Source organism: Panthera leo, chromosome C1 (genome assembly GCF_018350215.1).
Source record: "Panthera leo isolate Ple1 chromosome C1, P.leo_Ple1_pat1.1, whole genome shotgun sequence".
NCBI classification, from domain to species: Eukaryota; Metazoa; Chordata; class Mammalia; order Carnivora; family Felidae; genus Panthera; species Panthera leo.
In genome coordinates, this window is record NC_056686.1 from 104091636 (window position 1) to 104111819 (window position 20184).

At 40.0% G+C, this 20184-nt stretch overlaps 1 protein-coding gene and 1 long non-coding RNA gene across 2 annotated transcripts in view; one reads left to right on the forward strand and one right to left on the reverse strand.

The window, feature by feature from the left end:
* FCGR1A (Fc fragment of IgG receptor Ia) overlaps positions 1 to 20184 on the forward strand; it is a 28852-nt gene that overhangs the window by 7720 nt on the left and 948 nt on the right. Inside the window, 5 exon segments of the mRNA XM_042953762.1 lie at positions 11706 to 11873; positions 12278 to 12298; positions 13034 to 13291; positions 17967 to 18218; positions 19422 to 19706. Coding sequence (XP_042809696.1) covers positions 11843 to 11873; positions 12278 to 12298; positions 13034 to 13291; positions 17967 to 18218; positions 19422 to 19706 — 847 coding nt within the window. The 5' untranslated portion in view covers positions 11706 to 11842.
* On the reverse strand, positions 17272 to 18037 carry LOC122228621. Its single transcript, XR_006206687.1, has 2 exons — positions 17945 to 18037; positions 17272 to 17579 (listed from the first exon to the last, which is right to left on the reverse strand). It is a non-coding gene; the product is annotated as an uncharacterized LOC122228621 (long non-coding RNA).

The following is a 20184-nucleotide window of genomic DNA, read 5'->3' on the forward strand; positions in this document are numbered from 1 at the left end:
GATTTCTTTCTTCAAATTTCCCTGGGGAAATTAAACTGAAGCGAGGAACCTGGATAGCTCCCCCACACGTTGGGACTAGGAATCATTTATGACTTTTTGAAGGACAGGAGCCACAGAGGTGCAATGATGCCTCTCTTGCTAGAAGAAGGCAAGCTAGGTGGAGGCCGAGTCATAAACTTGAGCTCAACAAGGAAAACAACCATCACCTCGACCTTGAAGAGCTTTGGCTCCCTCTGCCCTCTGCCCAACGCCCAGGACACACACCGGCTCTGGCCAACACGCTTTCAACTACCACCTGCATCAACCAGGGGTACATTTATCCCCACGTCTCTTTTGAAACTACAGATCTGCACCTCCAACTCACAACTCCTGATTTACAAATCACTGCCTCATATGCATCTCAGAGTCACAAGTGCTAAAACTCAACGCACCAGGGAGTTAGTTCCCTGTCAGCATCACACACCACCCTCTGTACCTCTAAGATCAGACCCAGGCACAGTGTGTCCCAAAATATAGTAGTGCATTATCTCGAATGTTTTAGTCAATCATCAAAACAACAGCCAAATCTGTTCCTGCCCCTGCATAGTACATTTACCCTCACCCCAACCATCCTATTGCCCAAATCAGATCTTACTATTCTTTTTGGATAAACTCTTCATCCTTCCAACACAGAAATTTGTTCCTAGTATAATTAATAAATAGTGCTTAAATTTATTTGGCTTTCTGTAGGCTCACTGACACTTCATTACTAAACTCTTCCATCTATCACCTCTTCCTTCCTTCATATAAGTAGGTTAAAAATAATTGGCCCTCCTACAGCCAGTCTACTCTACTCCAATCCATTTGCCACATTGCATTCTGATCACTCCATGATGTAAAGCTGGACATACCTGTAGCCTAAATCCACATCACCCACCACAGTAGCTAACCAACAGCAATCCTCCCTCCCTTGGTCATTGGAGCCCTGGAGACCAGAGGAAGCGTTGGTAAAGAACTGTAGTGGTCAGCCCCTGGAGTTGGTGGGTTCTGGACTTGTAATGGCTTTGAAACACATGTACATGTTGCAGAAGCACAAATCTCTGGCAGAGATTGGAAATAAGGAAGCAAGAACAAAATGCATCACTGTGCTGGTAAACCTGGCTTTCTGACTTTGCAATTTCACCAAGTCCGTTTCCAGACAGCTGGGTTAAAGGCCACCAAAAGGCCTCTGTAGGAAGTTCCCTGCAGGAAACATTCTGAAACTTGGTCTTCTGGAAATTCTTAGCAGTTAAGCTTCAGAGGTGTCCGAGGAGCACAGGGGTCTCCACACAGGGACAATTTTGTATTCTTCAGCTGATAATTTGTATCCTTTAGAAGGAGCAGGTCCCACCTGAGGTTCTCATCCATCCCAGATCAAACTCCAGAATGGGCTGCTTAGTGTAACAGGGACCGTGTGTTCACCGAGTCCAGGTATGGACAGGTAGCTCCATTTCTGTAAAGAAGCCCAGGAGATGAAGCCTAAGGACCTGCCATGGGTTGTGAGAGAAGAAACCTCATCCAGTGTTGGACACATGTTGGATGTGTTACAAGCTGAAGAATGTGGGTGCTTCAACAGCCAGCCTCTCATCTTCCACCTGAGTGCGCCAACTTTGGTTGCAGGCCGATACATATAACTGTTTTTCTTTTCTTTTTTTCTCCACCACAGTAATTCATTCACCTCTACATGAATCTTTACTTCAAAGGCAAGTCTGTTCTATGCAAGGATCCAACAGACAGGGATCCAACTCACTGCAGTCATTTGAGGAAAGGGAGAAAAAGAATAAAATGGGCAGCGTTTGGGGAACAAAAAGCTATTAAAAAGTGTGTCTACACAGTGATATGCCACCTTGGGACTGAGACAGGACTGTGATCATGGAAGGATCAGTGCTTAGCATGAGGTGCACAACTGTTCCTCTAGGGTATGGAGTAAGTTCTGGTGTGTTGCTGGGACATGCATCATTTGGAACTAATATCCTTGCCACAATTGTGTGCAGAACTTCTGATATCATGACATCACCTCCTAGAATATGAAGAATAACTGCGGTGTGTTTCTCTCTTTGGAAATTGGTTTTGGAACAAAGCCAGATTTCCCTTCTTGTTGTGCCTGTATTCTTCTGATTTTCTGTTGTCGTGATACGTGTAAATGTATCCGTAGGAGACTTGAGGAACATAAAGAATGTCTTACTCTCTCCTTTAGATTGCCATTCCATAAACTTTTCTTGAACTTCCTATATATTACATTGGACCAGAAAGTTGAGAAATTGAGCAATAAAGAAATTTCTCTCTAAAAGTCACTACATCATGAATGGTCAAAATCATACATTAAGTTAACTTCAGGAACCTAGTATCTGAGAAGTCAGTTGTTCCTTTTGAATGCTAATTATTTGCCTTTTCCAACTGCTTATCAGACAGCTACAGTTACTTTACACATAGATGAGTATTCACTTTCTTTCTGCCTTAGGTGGGCACAGCAAATGCAGAATAAAAACTGTTCAGAACGAGAGAGAAACTGAAGAGTGGGCAAAGTGCTAGGAAGTGCTAGAGCCAATCCAACTTTAACAGCTGACCACTCAGTTAACAGCTGAACACCCTGATTGACCACTCTTCACAAATGAAATCACATCAAGTGATAATGTGGATAATTGCCAAAGCAGAAGCATGTCCAGCTTATCTCTACTCTGTCCAAAATGGCAGCTCCAGAAGGCTGAAAGTGCAGGACCATATCAACCTCTGTTTCTTTGCTACATTCATAGGAAACACAGTAATTTCGGGGATACCAAAACAAGTAGGACAGAAATGGCCATCCCCAGTTTTGGTGTTCTGAAAAGGCAAAACTAAGGGGGTGGAGGTTGGGGGACAATGTTGGAAGTTTGATAGGGTGGTGGAAGACTGTTCCAGACCAAATACCTCCTGCTGTTGGCCCAGTGATGAGGGAAGTAGTTGGCATCAGAGGAGCCACATAGATGAGCATTTGATACACTGTGGGAGGCAGAGACAAAAGAGCAGCAGAAAACTGGGCAAGGCAGGCAAGGAATTTGGCACCACCATCTATCCATCCCCACGCCAGAGGCAGTGTCATCCTGGGTTCTTTCTTGCGGTCTCCCTTGACGCCAGGCAGTTAGTAACTGAGCATTCACCTATGAAGCAGTTCTGACTTCAGTGCCAGGGAATTTTCCTAAATTAAAACATGACAGTAATCACACACAAATTGAAAGATAAGGTATTTTTAAAGATTTATTAGTTTATTGTACCTTTACAGTTGGAGGGTGAAGAAGAAAATATCAAAGCTCTTTGTCTAACAAAATGGCTCTTGGAGATTAATCTACATATCATTACCCATGATAACAAAATAGCGTAAAAAGCAGTTAAAAATGGATAGTTATATTCACTAGAGATATTTACTGAAGTCATGCTTTTTGCCTTAAAGTCTATTAATGTAGCTATCTTTTGGTTAATGTATTTAGTAACGCTCCTTTTCTCTCCTTTTGTTTTCAACCTATCACATTATGGTTTTGGCATGTCTCTTGAATACAGCATATTTATAGTTTTTTTTTTTTAAATTAAGTCTAGCAATATTTATTTTTTACTGAATAATTTGGTCTACTTACCTTTAATATAATTGCTGATATAATTAATTTTAAACCTATCTTTATTTGTTCTATTTGTCCTCCTTGTTCCATGTTTTTCTTTCTCTCTCCCTCTCTTTGGATTAGTTATCTTTTAAACTATTATAACTTTTTTATTGTTTTATATACTTTGCTTCCATTTTTCCTTCTGTTTTTCATTGTATTTCACTTTACTTCTATTCTTTCAGTGATTAATTTAGAAATTACAATCTTAATCTTTAATTCTTTTTCTTTTTTTGGTTAATTTTAGTCCTTAATGTATCAAGCATAATAATAATTATTCCATTTCCCTCATCCTGAACAGTATATAGACATTTGAATACTTTTATTTTATTTAGTCTCATCTACATATATGCTGTTATCCTTTATTATAGTTCTGAGTATTAAGTTCCGAAGACAATTTACACATTTTTATACGATTAGTGTTAGATTTATCCATGTATTTATGGCTGTCCTTTCTCTTGGTTTCTTTCTGTGTGTGTCTTTCCATGTGGAATAATTTTTCTTCTGCCTGAGAAACATCATTTAGAAATTTCTTTTGTGTTAGTCTGCTTGTGAAGAACTATTTCAGGTTTTTTTTTCTTCTGTGTTTACTTTACTTTAATTAGTGAAGACTATTTTTATTAAGTATGTAAGTCTAGAAGGCAGTTAACTGTCTTTCAGAACATAAAGGATATTTGCATTTGATTTTTGTTTTTCAGAAATCAGTCAACGGTCTGACTGCTGCTGTTTTGAATGTAATGTGTGTGTGTGTGTGTGTGTGTGTGTGTGTGTGTGTGTGTGTGTATCTCTATCTATCTATATATTTATATATAGATAGATACATATATAAAACAATTTTTGTCTTTTTTTTTTTATTTTCTGCAGTTTTACTTTGATTTCTCTAGTACTGGTGTCCCTTTACTCACCTTGCATGGGATTGGTTGGCCTTCTGGAATCTGCTGATTTGTGTCTTTCACATTGTCTGGAAAACTCTCAAACATTGCTTCTTCAAATATTGCCTTTGCCTTGTTTTCTGTCTCTTCTCCTTCCAAGGCTCTAACCAAAATTCAAGGTATACTTTCTCACTCTATTTTTCCTATTTTTTGTTTGTGTGTTTAATGTTACATTTTTTTTCTTGCCCTACATTTTGAATTTTTCTCCTTCCCCGTATTCTGCCTTACTAATTTTCTCCTCAGCTGTGATTTTTCTCTTCAGCTGTGAACTCTTCCACTGAGTTCTTAATTTTAGCTATTTTTATTTCATTTCAGAATTTCTTTTTTTCCCTCGCCAAGGGAAGAAAATGTTTCCAGGAAGAGGAAAGGATCAACTGTAAAATGTTGATAGATTAGATTAAATGAGGGTCAGAGTTGACCATTGGGTTTAGCAAAATTAATTTTTGGCAGCCTTGACAAGAGCAGTTTCAGGAAAGTGATGGGAAGAAAGGTATGATTATAGTAAATGCTAGATGAGAGACTGAATATGTAAGTGGGACAATGGCCAGACCATATATAAAAATAGAATTCTGAGCCACAATCTGCAGCAGCCAGCCCTGAAGACCAATCTGTTATTTATACTAACTAGCCCAGGAAGTCAACCTATAAGTCATAGTCAGTCTACAAGTCATAGTTGTAGAAAGTCAAAATGTTGTCTCCAGCAAACAGTTCAAGAAGTGAAACAATAACCCCGGTAAAAATTGGCCCCAATTGTGAGATTTGATTAATAAGACAGCTTCCCTAGTTTTTGTTCATGCTTCCAATGAGACCAACCAGAAGAAAGCCAAATATGCCCTCCTAACCAACTATATAGGACCCCCTTGCCCACCTACCTACAGCTTTCCCATGTCATAGCACTTGTTCCATCAAGTGCCTACAAGTGACAGGAGTAAAGATTTAAATAAACAGAAGCTGAATCAGTACAAGAAAGTGGTTTTGCTGTCAAATGACTATAAAAGTATAAGATCGACTTAGGATTTCAGGCAAGCAACAGAAAAATTCTCCATTGGTTTTTATCCTAGAGATGCTTTTGGTGATGACCCTACAGCAGGATAATCCTGGGATCCTTTCCAACTGTAAGAATATATTAGACTGAGAGGACCCAAGAAACCTAATTTCTGGCACTCCTGACCATGACAAAGCCCATATAACAGGTCTGTCCATGATTTAATGTTGAATCTGGGAATGGTCATTACCATTCTTTCCTATTTGAATGGTCATCTCATTTCCTGCTTCAAAAATGATATCCCCCAAATATATATCTATATGTGTATAGATATCTATCTATCTATCTGTCTATAGATATATATCTATGTACCTATATCTATATATATCTATATCTATAGATATCTACCTATCTATATAGATAGATAGATCTATATATAGGTATCTATATCTATATCTAGCTGGCTTTAGTATTGTAGTCTCAATATTTAGGTGGAAAGTAGTCTCCAGAGACATCAGACACAATTAAGTATATGGATTGGGAATCAGGAAAGGAGGATTGTTCTCTTAGGAGATAGAGAAATTGATAGAACTGAAATTATGCCATTCACCCCTCATGTCCTGTGTAGGAGGGAAATTCTTGCCTTACTTGACCCATAGACCGCAGAGAGCCTCCAGCAATAGAGCTACCAAAATGAAAAATAAATTTGCTCTGGCTTAAAGCATAGGTGAAGTAGTATTGCATCATAAAATGATCTTCAGACATCAATTTCATTTGTAGTTCCTTACCACTACTCCAGTCTGTCTCCTCTCATAGGTTACTGCAAGGAAAATATCACCATCATTCATCACTAATTCCTCAGAATATTAAGGAATCACCACCACCAATAGTATCACCAATAGTAAAGTTCTGAGAAATTCTGGATTCTGTTGTCATTAAAGAGGTCATTTCTTTTGCATAGAATGTTGAAAGTTTTGATAGTATGCAGATAACATCTTAGATTTGCATTAAGTTGAAATAGTCTGAGGGAAAAAGTGATACAATAAAGCTCCTATAGGAAGCTCCTATAGGAAGCTTCTATAGGAAACCTTCTATACATTAGAATTCCATAACAATGAGTTTTGGTAATATGTTTTTGCTACTGCCTAGAGCATGAAGTTGGTGAAAGGATTTTTCTTTGAGTTTTCATCCTGGTGATGATCTTTATAATTTCTTATATAAAATATGCATGATATACTTTTAGGAGAATCAGTAAAGAATAGAAATAGCATGTGAAAATTCTAAACCATGAGAAGAGGGAAATGGAAAAAGAAAAACGGCATATAGAAGAAAAAAACTCCATATAAAAAGTCAAGGAAATTTTAAAATTTATCAGTAATTGGTAATGAAAATATCATGAGTCCAAAGTTATGAAATGCAGCAAAAATAGCAGTAATTACAATAAAAAGAAACTCTTATACTTTTATATTAAGTGTGAGGCTAGCAATCCCTATCAAACTAACTCCAGCATTCTTCACAGAGCTAGAACAAACAACCCTAAAATTTTCATGGAACCAGAAAAGACCCTGAATAGCCAAAGCAATCTTAAAAAGAAAACCAAAGCTGGAGGCATCACAATCCCAGACTTCAAGCTGTATTACAAAGTTGTAATCATCAAGACAGTATGGTACTGGCACAAAAACAGACACTCAGATCAATGGAACAGAGTAGAGAGCCCACAAATGGACCCACAAATGTATGGACAACTAATCTTTGACAAAGCAGGAAAGAATATCCAATGAAATAAAGATAGTCTCTTCAGCAAATGGTGTTGGGAAACTGGACAGAGACGTGCAGAAAAATGAACCTGGACCACTTTCTTACACCATACACAAAAACAAACTCAAAATGGATGAAAGACCTAAATGTAAGACAGGAAGCCATCAAAATCCTCAAGGAGAAAGCAGGCAAAAATCTCTTTGACCTCAGCTGCAACAGCTTCTTACTCAACATGTCTCCAGAGGCAAGGGAAACGAAAGCAAAAATGAACTATTGGGACCTCATCAAAATAAAAGCTTCTGCACAGCAAAGGAAACAGTCAGCAAAACTAAAAGGCAACCGACAGAATGGGAGAAGATATTTGCAAATGACATATCATAAAGGGTTAGCATCCAAAATCTATAAAGAACTTATCAAACTCAACACCCAGAAAACAAATAATCCAGTGAAGAAATGGGCAAAAGACATGAATAGACACTTCTCCAAAGAAGACATCTAGATGGCCAACTGACCCATGAAAAAATTCTCCACATCACTCATCATCAGGGAAATACAAATCAAAACCACACTGAGATACCACCTCACACCTGTCAGAATGGCTAAAATGAACAGTTCATGCAACAACAGATGTTGGCGAGGATGTAGAGAAATAGGATCTCTTTTGCACTGCTGGTGGGAATGCAAACTGGTGCAGCCACTCTGGAAAACAGTATGGAGGTTCCTCAAAAAGTTAAAAACACAACTACCCTACAACCCAGCAATTGCACTACTAGGTATTTATCCAAGGGATGCAGGTATACTGTTTCAAAGGGACGCATGCACCCCAATGTTTGTAGCAGCACTATCAACAATAGCCAAAGTATGGAAAGAGCCCAAATGTCCATCGATGGATGAATGGATAAAGAAGATGTGGTATATATATACAATGTGGTATATATATTTTGGCAGTCAAAAAGAATGAAATCTTGCCTTTTACAAATACATGGATGGAACTAGAGGGTATTATGCTAAGCAAAATTAGAGAAAGACAAATATCATATGGCTTCACTCATATAAGGACTTTAAGAAACAAAACAGATGAACATAAGGTAAGGGAAACAAAAATAATATAAACACAGGGAGGGGGACTAAAACATAAGAGACTCTTAAATATAAAGAACAAACAGAGGGTTACTGGAGGGGTTGTGGGAAGGGGGGATGGGCTAAATGGGTAAGGGGCATTAAGGAATCTGCTCCTAAAATCATTGTTGCACTATATGCTAACTAACTTGGATGTAAAATTAAAAAATAAATTATAAAAAAAGTGAAGGCTGAAATTAATAGCTTTAGCATAAGACTTAAAATTAGTAAAAGGACAAAATAAACCCAAAGAAAGGAGGAGAAAGAAGATAATAAAGATAAGAGCAGGGGTGCCTGGGTGGCTCAGTCAGTTAAGCCTGCCTCTTGGTTTCAGCTCAGGTCATGATCTCACAGCCCTGAGACTGAGCCAAGCCCTGTGTTGGCTCCATACTGGGCATGGGGTCTGCTTGAGATTCTCTCTTCCTCTCTCTCTCTGTTACTCCCCTGCTCCCACTTGCACACACATGCACATGCGCTCTCTCTCTCTCTCTCTCTCTCTCAAAAATAAATGAATAAATAAATAAATAAATAAATAAATAAACAAATGAAAAAAATAATTAAAATAGAAAAATCAAGATACAATAAGTAAATTTACAAAATCTCAAGTTGGTTCTTTGAAAAGACTAATAGTGTTGACAAACTTCTGGTGCAATTTATGATGAATGTAAATGCAGAAATCTCAAGTACAAATCACTGGCAACCAAATTCATTAATATCTAAAAATATAGAATAAATCATGCTGAAATTAGATTTACTCAGGAATGTAAGAGTATTTTTTTAACGTTTATTTATTTTGAGAGACAGAGACAGAGTGCAAGTGGGCGGTGGGGCAGAGAGAGAGGGAGACACAGAATTCAAGGCAGGCTCCAGGCTCCGAGCTGTCAGCACAGAGCCCGACAGGGGGCTCAAACCCACCAGCCATGAGATTATGACCTGAGCCAAAGTCAGAAGCTCAACCAACTGAGCCACCCAGGCATTCCAGGAATATAAGAGTATTTTTAATAATAGTAAATCTATAAATATAATTAGCCACATTAGCAAATTTAAGGAGAAAAAGCACATTGTCTCAATTTATAGAGTAAAAGCTTTCAATAAAATTTAACATCCATTTGTGATTTAGCAAACTAAGAAATAAAGCATTATTTCCTGAAAAAAATATATATACTCAAATCCTATGGAAACATAACCATATAAGGATCAGAAAGGAAGAAATAAACATTAGAAGATCATATGAATATCTATAAAAAAGACACAAAAGAATTTGATTAGTTTCCTCATTAAAAAAAATGTTTATTTATTTTGAGATATATTTTGAGAAAGAGACCGTGTGAGTAGAGGAGGAACAGAAAGAGAGACACAGAATCTGAAGCCAGCTCCAGGCTCTGAGTTGTCAGCACAGAGCCCAACATGGGGCTTTGGCTCATGAGCTGTGAGATCAGGACCTGAGCCAGAGTCAGAGGCTTAACTGACAGAGCCACCCAGGTACCCCTAGTTTCCTCACTTGCAAAATTGAGACGAGAGTGTCTACTCATAGTTTGTTGTGAGGGGTAAATAAGAAAAGATATAGCAAGCATATTTGGCTGGCACATAATAGTCTATAAATATATGCAATGATGATAATGATAGCAGATAATCAGACAACATCTATCTAAAGAAAAAAAATGTACTTTTCTTTGGACTGAGCAATGTTGGTTCTAGGAATGTGTCCTCTGAAAATAATAAAAGATAGGTACTAGACTATTCATTGCAGTGCTGGTGATAACAGTAAAACATTGGAAATAACCTCCATGCCCATTAAGAGAGGTGGTGAAATTATGAAACATCTACACAGTGGAAAACTGGAGATAAAATAGTGTAATAATTATGAATATAGGCTTTGGATGTAAGTTTCAGTGAACTGGGACCCCCTAGACCTTTCTTCCTTGCTTTTAATTGTGTCAGTCAGCTATTGCTCTATAATAATCTAAAAAAATCAGTGGCAAATGATAGTATGCCTTTATTTTTCAAAGTTTGCAGGCCAGTTTGGGCAACTCTACTTCAGGCTATGATGGCCAGGACAGCTCTGCCTCACAACATAGCTGGCTAGTCAGAATGTGTTCTCGTTGTGACAATCACAGAAGCACAGGGGGTTTCAGAATGAACACAATGCTGTTTCTATCCACATTTCATTAGGCACCGAAAGTCATGTGGATGAGCCAAAGTCAAAGGTCAAAGAAGTATCCTTAGCCTCTCATGGGGGTGTGGAGGCAATGCTGATTGAGGAAGGGGGAGAAATTGGGGCCAGTAATGGAATCTACAGCATTATTTGTCATCATTTTAATTCTCTGTTGGTGAGATTGCTACCCAAGTCCGTGTTTGCACTCATTGGACACATTCTAGTTTCTGTTTAGTTTTCTTTCTTTCTGAATAGAATACCTAAAAATCCCTCTATATCTAAACAACTCTGCCTTAGGAACCAACTCATTTTGATAGCATAGAGCTTCTCCCCATACTCTGAAGCTCCCCTGTTAGGGACATTTGCATTCATGTATGTGAGTTATTTTTCTTCTCTACAGCATTTACATTAAACAGTTGATTTTCTTTGATGTAGCCAAGATAAACACTCCAAATTCATAATGTCTCTCAGGGAGTGGCTTTAAAAAAATAAAAATGGGACATTGATCCTGCATGTATTCCCAGAGGAATAGAGGCTGGACTGTAGTAGGGGAGCTCTTATAAATGAGTTACTCATCACGGGTCACATACAGGTCGATATAGAATAATCTGGATTCAAATGATAAAGTTTTAGAGGCACTGGCCAGTCTTTGGAGCAATTTTAGAAATGAGGGTTTGCTGGGGTGCCTGGATGGCTCAGTCGGTTGAGCATCTGACTTCGGCTCAGGTCATGATCTCATGGTTCTTGAGTTTGGGCCCCGCATTGGGCTCTGTGCTGACAGCTCAGAGCCTGGAGCCTGCTTGGGATTCTGTGTCTCCCTCTCTCTCTGACTCTCCCCTGCTCGCACTCTGTCTCTCTCTCTCTCTCTCTCTCTCAAAAATAAATAAAGATTTAAAAAAATAGAAATGAGGATTTGCCATATTTTAGACTCAAATAATTAGTAAAGGGAGAATACAGTCAGAATAGAATATCAATAAAAACTTTAGTCTTTCCCTTGAATTCCGAGAGTTTCATAAACCCCAAACCCAGAGTTTCAAACTAAGGGAGATAGGCTAAGAAGTTTGAGAACAAGGAGAGAATGACTCAAGAATTAAGGATGTATTTCCCAGAAAAGGAGTGTGATGAAAGTGGTCAGAAGAAGCAGTTTCCTTCCTCTTTTCTAATCTTGGCTTCAGAGCTTCCAGCAGAAACTCTTCAATGTCTTGCATGTTACAGACTTCACTGTTCCCATCAGCTTGGAAATAACATGTGGCTCTTGACGGCTCTGCTTCTTTGGGGTAAGTTGGGCTTACAGGGGATAGCTAGAAGGGTACTGGCTCTGGCTTTGGGGACTCAAGACTTTTTGTCTTCCTTTGGTATCATAGGCTAGAACTCATAAGTATGGGGACAACCATATTTGTGCTTCCATGGTTTATTCATGCTTATTATATCAAAAGGATGGGAAGAGAGACTTTGAGGTAACATTAGGCCTGGAAGCATCATGTTAAAATAAAGCCTCATTAATAACCATCTATAGGCTGTTCAATGCCACTAGCCCCTGATTTGGGGAAAGGGAATAGAGAAAGACTCAAGAGACTTAACCTGGCCCCTCAGAGTCTACGTTAGTTTTGTCTCCTTGATTCTCCCTTCCTTGTCATCTCCCGCTGACCAATTTATGTCCCTGTTCTTTGGTCTCTTACAGTTCTAGCTGGTGCGCAAGCGGGTGAGTAATCTTAAACTCAATTTCTCTTCCTCTGCCACATCCCTGCACATGGGTTTTGTTATCCTGAAGAAGAGAGTTATCAGGAGAGGATAGAAAGAAGAGGGAATTACAAAGTATGTAAAATCCCCTATATTTAGGGTATGATTTTGATAAAATGCTGGGTTTTAAGGTTTCTACAATTTTCTGCAAAAGCTTTGACCTCTGAACTGAATTGCCTACGTGTGTACATAATAACAGGAAAAGGCCAGAATTGCAAAAACATAGAAGTAGCTCTGCTGGGTTTTTCCCAAACCAGTCCCTTTTAGGAAAAAGCTGAGTGCTTGGTTTCTTCTCAGAGAGAACCAAACAGGTACCAATGGCTTTGAAATGAGGAGTTTGAGCCTTGGTTTCTGATGCAGATGCTAATTAAGGCCTGAGATTAACCCTCAGAGACAGTATAGCCCAGAGTATAAGAGAACCAGCCCCAATCAGCTTGCCTTAGTTTACTAATAAATTAGTCATTCATTTCTCAGGAACCCCAAATCTCCAACAGCCAGATGCAGATTTAATAACATGAACAGAGCTCTCTGCATGGGGTCTGGACACTTGCAATGGCTGGCTTTTATAGGATCCCACTTGCTTATTTTTCCATCTCATCTAAATACATATTTTGTCCTTGTACTATCCATAAAACCTTACCAATTGTTCAGACTTTCCTTTTGTTCCACTTGTTTGTTGTTGTTGCTTATCCCCAAGCAGACCTTACAAAGGCAGTGATCACCTTGCAGCCTCCATGGGTCAGTGTATTTCAAGAGGAAAACATAACCTTATGGTGTGAGGGACCCCATTTGCCTGGGAACAGCTCTACACGGTGGTTTCTCAATGGCACAGCCTTTCAGACCTTGACCCCCAGATACAGAATCGCTGCTGCCAGTGTCAGTGACACTGGTGAATACAGGTGCCAGACAGGTCTCTCAGTGCCAAGTGACCCAGTACGGCTGGAAATCCACAGAGGTAAGTATGGCATGGAGCAGGAGAGCTGGAAATCACAAGGTCTTCCTTTGTGTTTTCTTCTTTCTGGATGCCACATGTATGTGTTTGATTTATTGGAGTACGTATGAGTCTCAGGTCTATGCACCTACCAGGTGAAATTAAGTCAAGACACTCAGAAAATCACATTAGGGTCCTTAAACTGTGCCCCAACAGCACACCAACTGGGACAGCTGTGAGCAGGGTGTCTCCAGTAAAACCTAGACTCTAAGGTTTTATTATTTAAAATTATGTAACTTTGTTGAAAAAGTTATGCCTGCACATAGTAAATAAGAATTCAGAGAAATGAACAATGATGAACAGTGAAGTCTCTTTCCCATCCCAAACTCCTAGTCCCACAGTCGCCTTCTGTAGAAACAAAACTGTTAATATATATAAACTTAAAAAAAAAAAAGTGGTTGGTAGACTACTCTATATACTGTCCTATCACTTGCTTTCATCACTTAAAATACCTTGGAGGTCTGTTTAAATCCTTAGAAATCTGCCACGAACTTTCAAATGTCTGCCAGTATGGCTGTGCTGTAACTGATTTAGCCATTCTCCCTTTTACTAAACTTCTGTGTTTCCAGTTTTTTGTTTTTACAAGCAATGTTGTAATACACATCTCTATACATATAGTCTGGGACACATTTCATAGAATATCTGTAAGATAATATTCTGGGCATGAAATTACTGTGAGACTTGAAGCATTTTAAACAACGATGGATAGAAGAAGGGGGGAAAAACCCCACTACCCACTTAAATCTGTAAAAGGTTTCTATTTGTTAAGAAATGGAAACCGCAATACTCTTTAGGGCAAAATGTTTCATTGTCAATACAGATCATTCAAATGTGTTCTTTCATTAATCAAAACCATTAAGGTAAAACTTCTGTGTAATTGATAATGTAAAACTTTATGCTGGGAGCAGAATTAGATTAATGTGGACTAGGTTGCCTTTGGAGGAAATGTGTTTTAAAATACTGGGAATGTGAGAGGAAATGCTAGGTGTTCCTCATGAGTCTCTTTGGATTCTGGGAATCAGATCCCAGGCTACAGGTGTGAGGCAAGCCGACAGAACTGTTTTAGCAAGAGACTTTGTGTGTAGTTCAAGCAGAAGCAGTCGTGTTTCGTGGTTCAAGTGACAAAAAATGAAGCAGGGCTGGGAAGAGACCATTTTTCTTTACCTCTGCACAGACTCCAGAAACCCCAGCATTGGTGACTTCTTGAGAATAATAGCTCTTACATTTTTAACATTGTATTATATATTATTATATTATGGATCTCTTACATTTTAATGTAAATTTTTATTGAAGTATAACACACATACAACAAACCTTAAGTGTACGCCTCAGTGACTTTTCACCAAATAAACAGCACACAGAACAATAGAACATTTCCAAAATCATAGAAACTCCCTCTTGCCCATTTCTTTAAAAATTTTTTTAATGTTTATTTATTTTTGAAACAGAGACAGCGCATGAACGGGGGAGGGTCAGAGAAAGGGAGACACAGAATCTGAAGCAGGTTCCAGGCTCTGAGCTGTCAGCACAGAGCCCGATGCGGGGCTCAAACTCAGGAGCTGCGAGATCATGACCTGAGCTGAAGTTGGTCGCCTAACCTACTGAGCCACCCAGGCACCCCAAGACCCCCCTCTTGCCCATTTCTAGTCACTACCCCCAATGATGACTTCTAACACCATAGGTTTTCGCCTGTCCTTTAACTTCTTCGTATAAATGAATACGATATGGTAGGGTATGTACTCTTGTGTTTGGCTGCTTTTTCTCATGTTCATTGTGAGATTCATACATGTTGTAAAGTTGCAATTCATTTGTTCTCATTACTATTCAATATTCCATATTAATTCATGCTATTGATGCATTCTTGGGTTGTTTCCAGTTTGGGCTTCTTATAAATAGCACCACTGTGGGCATTTGGGGGGTAAAGATTTTATTTATTTTTTAAAGTAATCTCTACATCAACATGAGGCTCAAACGTACAACCCTGAGGTCAAGAGTTGCACACTCCACTGACTGAGCCAGCCAGACGCCCTCACTGTGAACATTTTTATACATGGTTTTTTGGTGCACATATGTACACGTATGTGGAATTGCTAGGTCACAAAATGTGCATATATTCATTCAGCTTTAGTATTCAAAAGTGATTACAGCATATTACACCCCCACCAGTGCATGAGAGTTCTGGTTGCTCCTCCTCCTCATCAACATTCAGTGTATTTTAGCCGTTCTGTTGCATGTGCAGCAGTTACCACATAGTTTTAATTTGCGTTAAAACTAATGACTCATGATACTGAGCATTCTTCATGTTTATTGCCTCTTTGGATGTCCTCTTTTGTAAAGTACCTGTCAACGTTTTTTGCCAGTTTTTCCGGATTGTTGTCTTTCCTTATGGACTTGTAGGAGCTCTGTATTTTGGATATGGATCCTTTTTCAAGTGTTGCAAATATCTTCCACTCTATGGCTTGTCCTTTCACTATCTATGTTGTTTTCTTTTTTCAGTGAAAAAAGTTCTTACATTTCCTGTAGTACAATACATCAGGGTTTTGGGTTGGTGCTCACTACACCCTATTTAAAAATGTTTTGCCACAGGGGCACCTGGGTGGCTCAGTCGGTTAAGCATCTGGCTCTTAATTTCGGCTCAGGTCTGGACCTTATGGTTCGTGGGTTCCAGCTGGCAGCGTGGAGCCTGCTTGGGATTCTCTGTCTCCCTCTCTCTGCCCCTCCCCCACTCGTGCCCTCTCTGTCCCTTTTTCTCAAAAATAAATAATAAACATTAAAAAAATGTTTTACCACAGTTAATCAGCAGTGGAGGATTCAACTGCAGTCACCCTAGCTCGCAGTCACTTCATTTAAATCTGTGTGTGAGATCACAAAAAAACAGCTGGTCGAGGACCTACGTCCTAATTATATGGCTTAGAATGAGTGTCCCCATCCTGCTCCAAGGCAATGAGGATGGAGAGAATGGCTTCTGAGTAGGAAATTGGTAATGTCTGCCAAAAGCTGCATCCTACAAATTTTGATATATAATACTCCCATGATCATTTAAGGCTAAATATTTTTAATTTTCATTAGTATGCGTGTATTCTTTTTTCTTTTTCTTTATGAATTATTTACAGGTAGTTTTAGGAGGGTGGCTTCTGTTATCGTTTTCTAACTTTATGGCATTTTGGTTAGAATTTATGTTAAATATGATGTCAGGTCTTTAGTATTTGTTGAAAGTTGCCTGTGGCCTAATATGTGGTCCATGCTTGCACCTGTTGCATGTGTGTTTGGAAAGTACACGAATTTTCTCTAAGCTATAGCATTCTATATAAATCCACAAAGTCAACTCTGTTAATTGTGTCATTCGAATATTTTATATCATTACTAGTATTTTTGACGTTTCTGATGGAGGTATATTAAAATCTGTGGACGTATAAAGCAAAAGGGTTGGTGTGTTTGGGCAGTATAGTCTTTGAGCACCATTTTGCCGGGAACAGGAATAAGGGAGGGAAGAGTATTGATTATATTTAGAAACCCTGTGGCAGCATCCAAAACTATAAAAACATGCTACATATAGCACTGGAGTGTCTGCCTTTCATTCTTAGGTAAGTTCCGGAGGGGGAAAAAGCACTACTGTCCCTTCTCTTTTGTCCTTTAAGAACCTCATCCTCATTTAGGCACACCACCTACCCCAGGGAAAGAAAAAGGAAGCATCTTTAGTTGTGTGTAGAGGTGTGCATCACAAGGGAAGGCTCCTTGGATGTGGGGCTTGTTTTTACCAGCTCTGTCACTGATCTGCACAGATGTGTGTGTCCTCTATCAATTTAGAAGCATATATTCATCTGGATATGTTTGCTGTTCTGTGTGTTTGTCTTAGCACCTGGGATCCCATTAATAACTTGCTCAGGACTTGGAGTGTATTAGTTTTTCATTGCTGTGTAACAAATTACCGCAAAGACAGCAGCTTAAAACAGCATACATTTATTATCTTTCCATGGGTCAGGGCTCCCAGCACAGCTTGGTTGGGTGGTCTGCAGAGGCTGCAGTCAGGGTATTGACTGGGGTGTGTTCCTTCCTGCAACTCTTCCAAGCTCACATGGTCATTGGCAGAATTCAGTTCCTTATGTGGTAGACATGATGTCCCCATCTTTTTGCTGGCTGTCAGGTGGAGGCCGATCTCAGCTCTGGAGGCAGGCCCCTGCCCTTATGGCCCTCTCCCAACATGGCAGCTCACTTCTTTAAGGCCAGTGGGAGACCTTCTCGGTCCAGTCAGCTAAGACAGAGTCATAAAATGCAACGTCATCATGGAAGAGACACCCCACAACTTTTGCTATGTTCTGTTGAAAGTCACAGTCAAGGGAATTACACAAGAGTGTGACTCATCCTAAGACTCATCTTAGAATTCTGCTTACCACATAGAGTAAGTTAATTTTGTCCCAACCAACTTCTGAAATCTGGAAAGGGAATATAAAAGGGGCTGTGTGCACAACTGCTGGAAAAGACTTTTCTTCCCAGCAAAGCTAAAGATAGTTGAGGAATGGGCAACAGGCCTCAAATTCAACAGAGTTATAAGGTTGGAATGTTATAAAGAGAAAAAGATAAGAAAGCCTCCTTGTACCTCTGCCACTGTATACATACATTTTGGGTCTACATTTTCCAGATTGGCTACTGCTCCAGGTCCAAAGCAGAGTCTTCACAGAAGGGGAACCTCTGACCTTAAGGTGTCATGGATGGAAGAATAAGCCGGTATACAATGTGGTTTTCTACCAAAATGACAAGGCCTTTAAGTTTTCTCCTCAGAATTCTGAATTCACCATTCTGAAAACCAGCCTGAGTCACAATGGCATCTATCACTGCTCAGGCATGGGAAGGCATCGCTACACATCACCAGGAGTCTCTATCACTGTGAAAGGTATGTGTCTGAATAGTCATAGAGCTGTAGTTTTAAGGGCCATCATAAATCATCACTTCAATTTGTGAGTGAAGAGACTAAGTTCCAGAGAGGTAACTGCCTCGCTGAAGGCCATGCAATGACCAGTGGCTGGGCCGGGACCAGAACTGAAGTCTCCTAGGTCTGTGTGTTGCTCTTTCCAGTAAACCACAGCACCCCATCCGTAATCCCAGGAGCTAAAGTGAAGGCCAGGGCATAGTAAGGATCTATTTCATCAATTTTGTTTCAGGTGCAAGGAATAGACTCACCCCAGATGGGTGGGAGAGTTATTAGAAAATAACTCAAAGCAATCTCATAAAATCTCCATAGAAATGGAAGCCATGAATGGGGTGCCTGGGTGGCTCAGTCGGTTGAGCGTCCGACTTCAGCTCAGGTCATGATCTCGCGGTCTGTGAGTTTGAGCCCTACATCCGGCTCTGTGCTGACAGCTTAGAGCCTGGAGCCTGCTTTGGATTCTGTGTCCCCCTCTCTCCCTCTGCCCCTCCCCTGCTCATGCTCTCTCTCTCTGTCAAAAACAAATGAACATCAAAAAAAAAAAAAAAAAAAAAAAGAAATGGAAGCCATCCATTTCTTGTCTGCCATCCAAGACATTAGGACTTGATTATACTTTCTATCTGGCAGGGGCAATGAAGCCTCTCTGGTTTTACTTCTCTCTGAACATCTATCTGCTAACTAAGCAGTTTCCTCTGTTCCAGTTTGCACATGGCCTTCATGGTAACTCTTTCATATTAGTACACTTAACTACTAGCAACTGTTTTCTGTCTGAAAAATAATTCATTCCTATGGGAAAGAGAGGATTTTCCCAGATTATCTTTTGAGTCAGTAACACAAGCAACGAGTCACTGAACTGGCTAGTGTGGGGGTCAGTGTCCACTCCTGGGCAACCATTACCAAAAGGGCACGGTCATATAATCAGTAACATGGCTATTCAGGGAAGCATGGACTGTGTGAAGGTATTCTCCCCAGTAGGAAATGAGGAAGCTGGTAACTGTAAGTATATCTATGAGGAAGCCCCAAGAATGCCTTTCTGCTGGAAGTGGGACAAATTGTCCATGGATGCATTCTCCAGGAGCAGGGTTCCCGAGAAGGAAGGGGGTATATCTTCTGTAAGAAGAACCTTGACACTGAAGCAGGCAACCCTGTCCTCATCAACTTTTTCTTTAGAGCTATTTCTGGCCCCAGTGCTAAAAGCATCCTTGTCGTTACCACTCCTGGAGGGGCATCTGGTCAACCTGAGCTGTGAAACAAAGTTGCTCCTACAGAGACCTGGTTTGCAACTTTACTTCTCCTTCTACACGGGCAGCAAGACCCTGATGAGCAGGAACACATCCTCTGGATACCAGATACTAACTGCTAAAAGAGAAGATTCAGGGCTATACTGGTGTGAGGCTACCACAGAAGATGGCAGTATTGTCAAGCGCAGCCCTGAGTTGGAACTTCAAGTGCTTGGTGAGTGAGAATAAGGGGAATTGCCAGGCACAGAGGAAGATGTGCCCTTTTCTCCTTTGGGGCTGAGGTCTGTTTAAGGGGATTTCATGGCCCACTCAGGAAAAACCCATGAACAGGCCTTTCCACTCTCTCTCTCTCTCTCTTTTTAATGTTTGTTTATTTTTGAGAGACAGAGTGTGAGCAGGGGACAGGCAGAGAGAGAGGAAGACACAGAATCCAAAGCAGGCTCCAGGCTCTGAGCTGTCAGCACAGAGCCTGAGGTGGGGCTTGAACTCACAGACTGTGAGATCATGCCCTGAGCCGAAGTCAGACACTTAACTGATTGAGCCACCCAGGCACCCCTTCACTCTTGATTCATAACTTCCTTATTCTCATAAACTTCATTTCCTTTCCTTTCTTCATTTATTTCCTTCTTCCTTCTTTATTTTCTATTTTCTCTCCTCTCTCCTTCCTTCCCCCTCATTCCTGCCCTCAACCC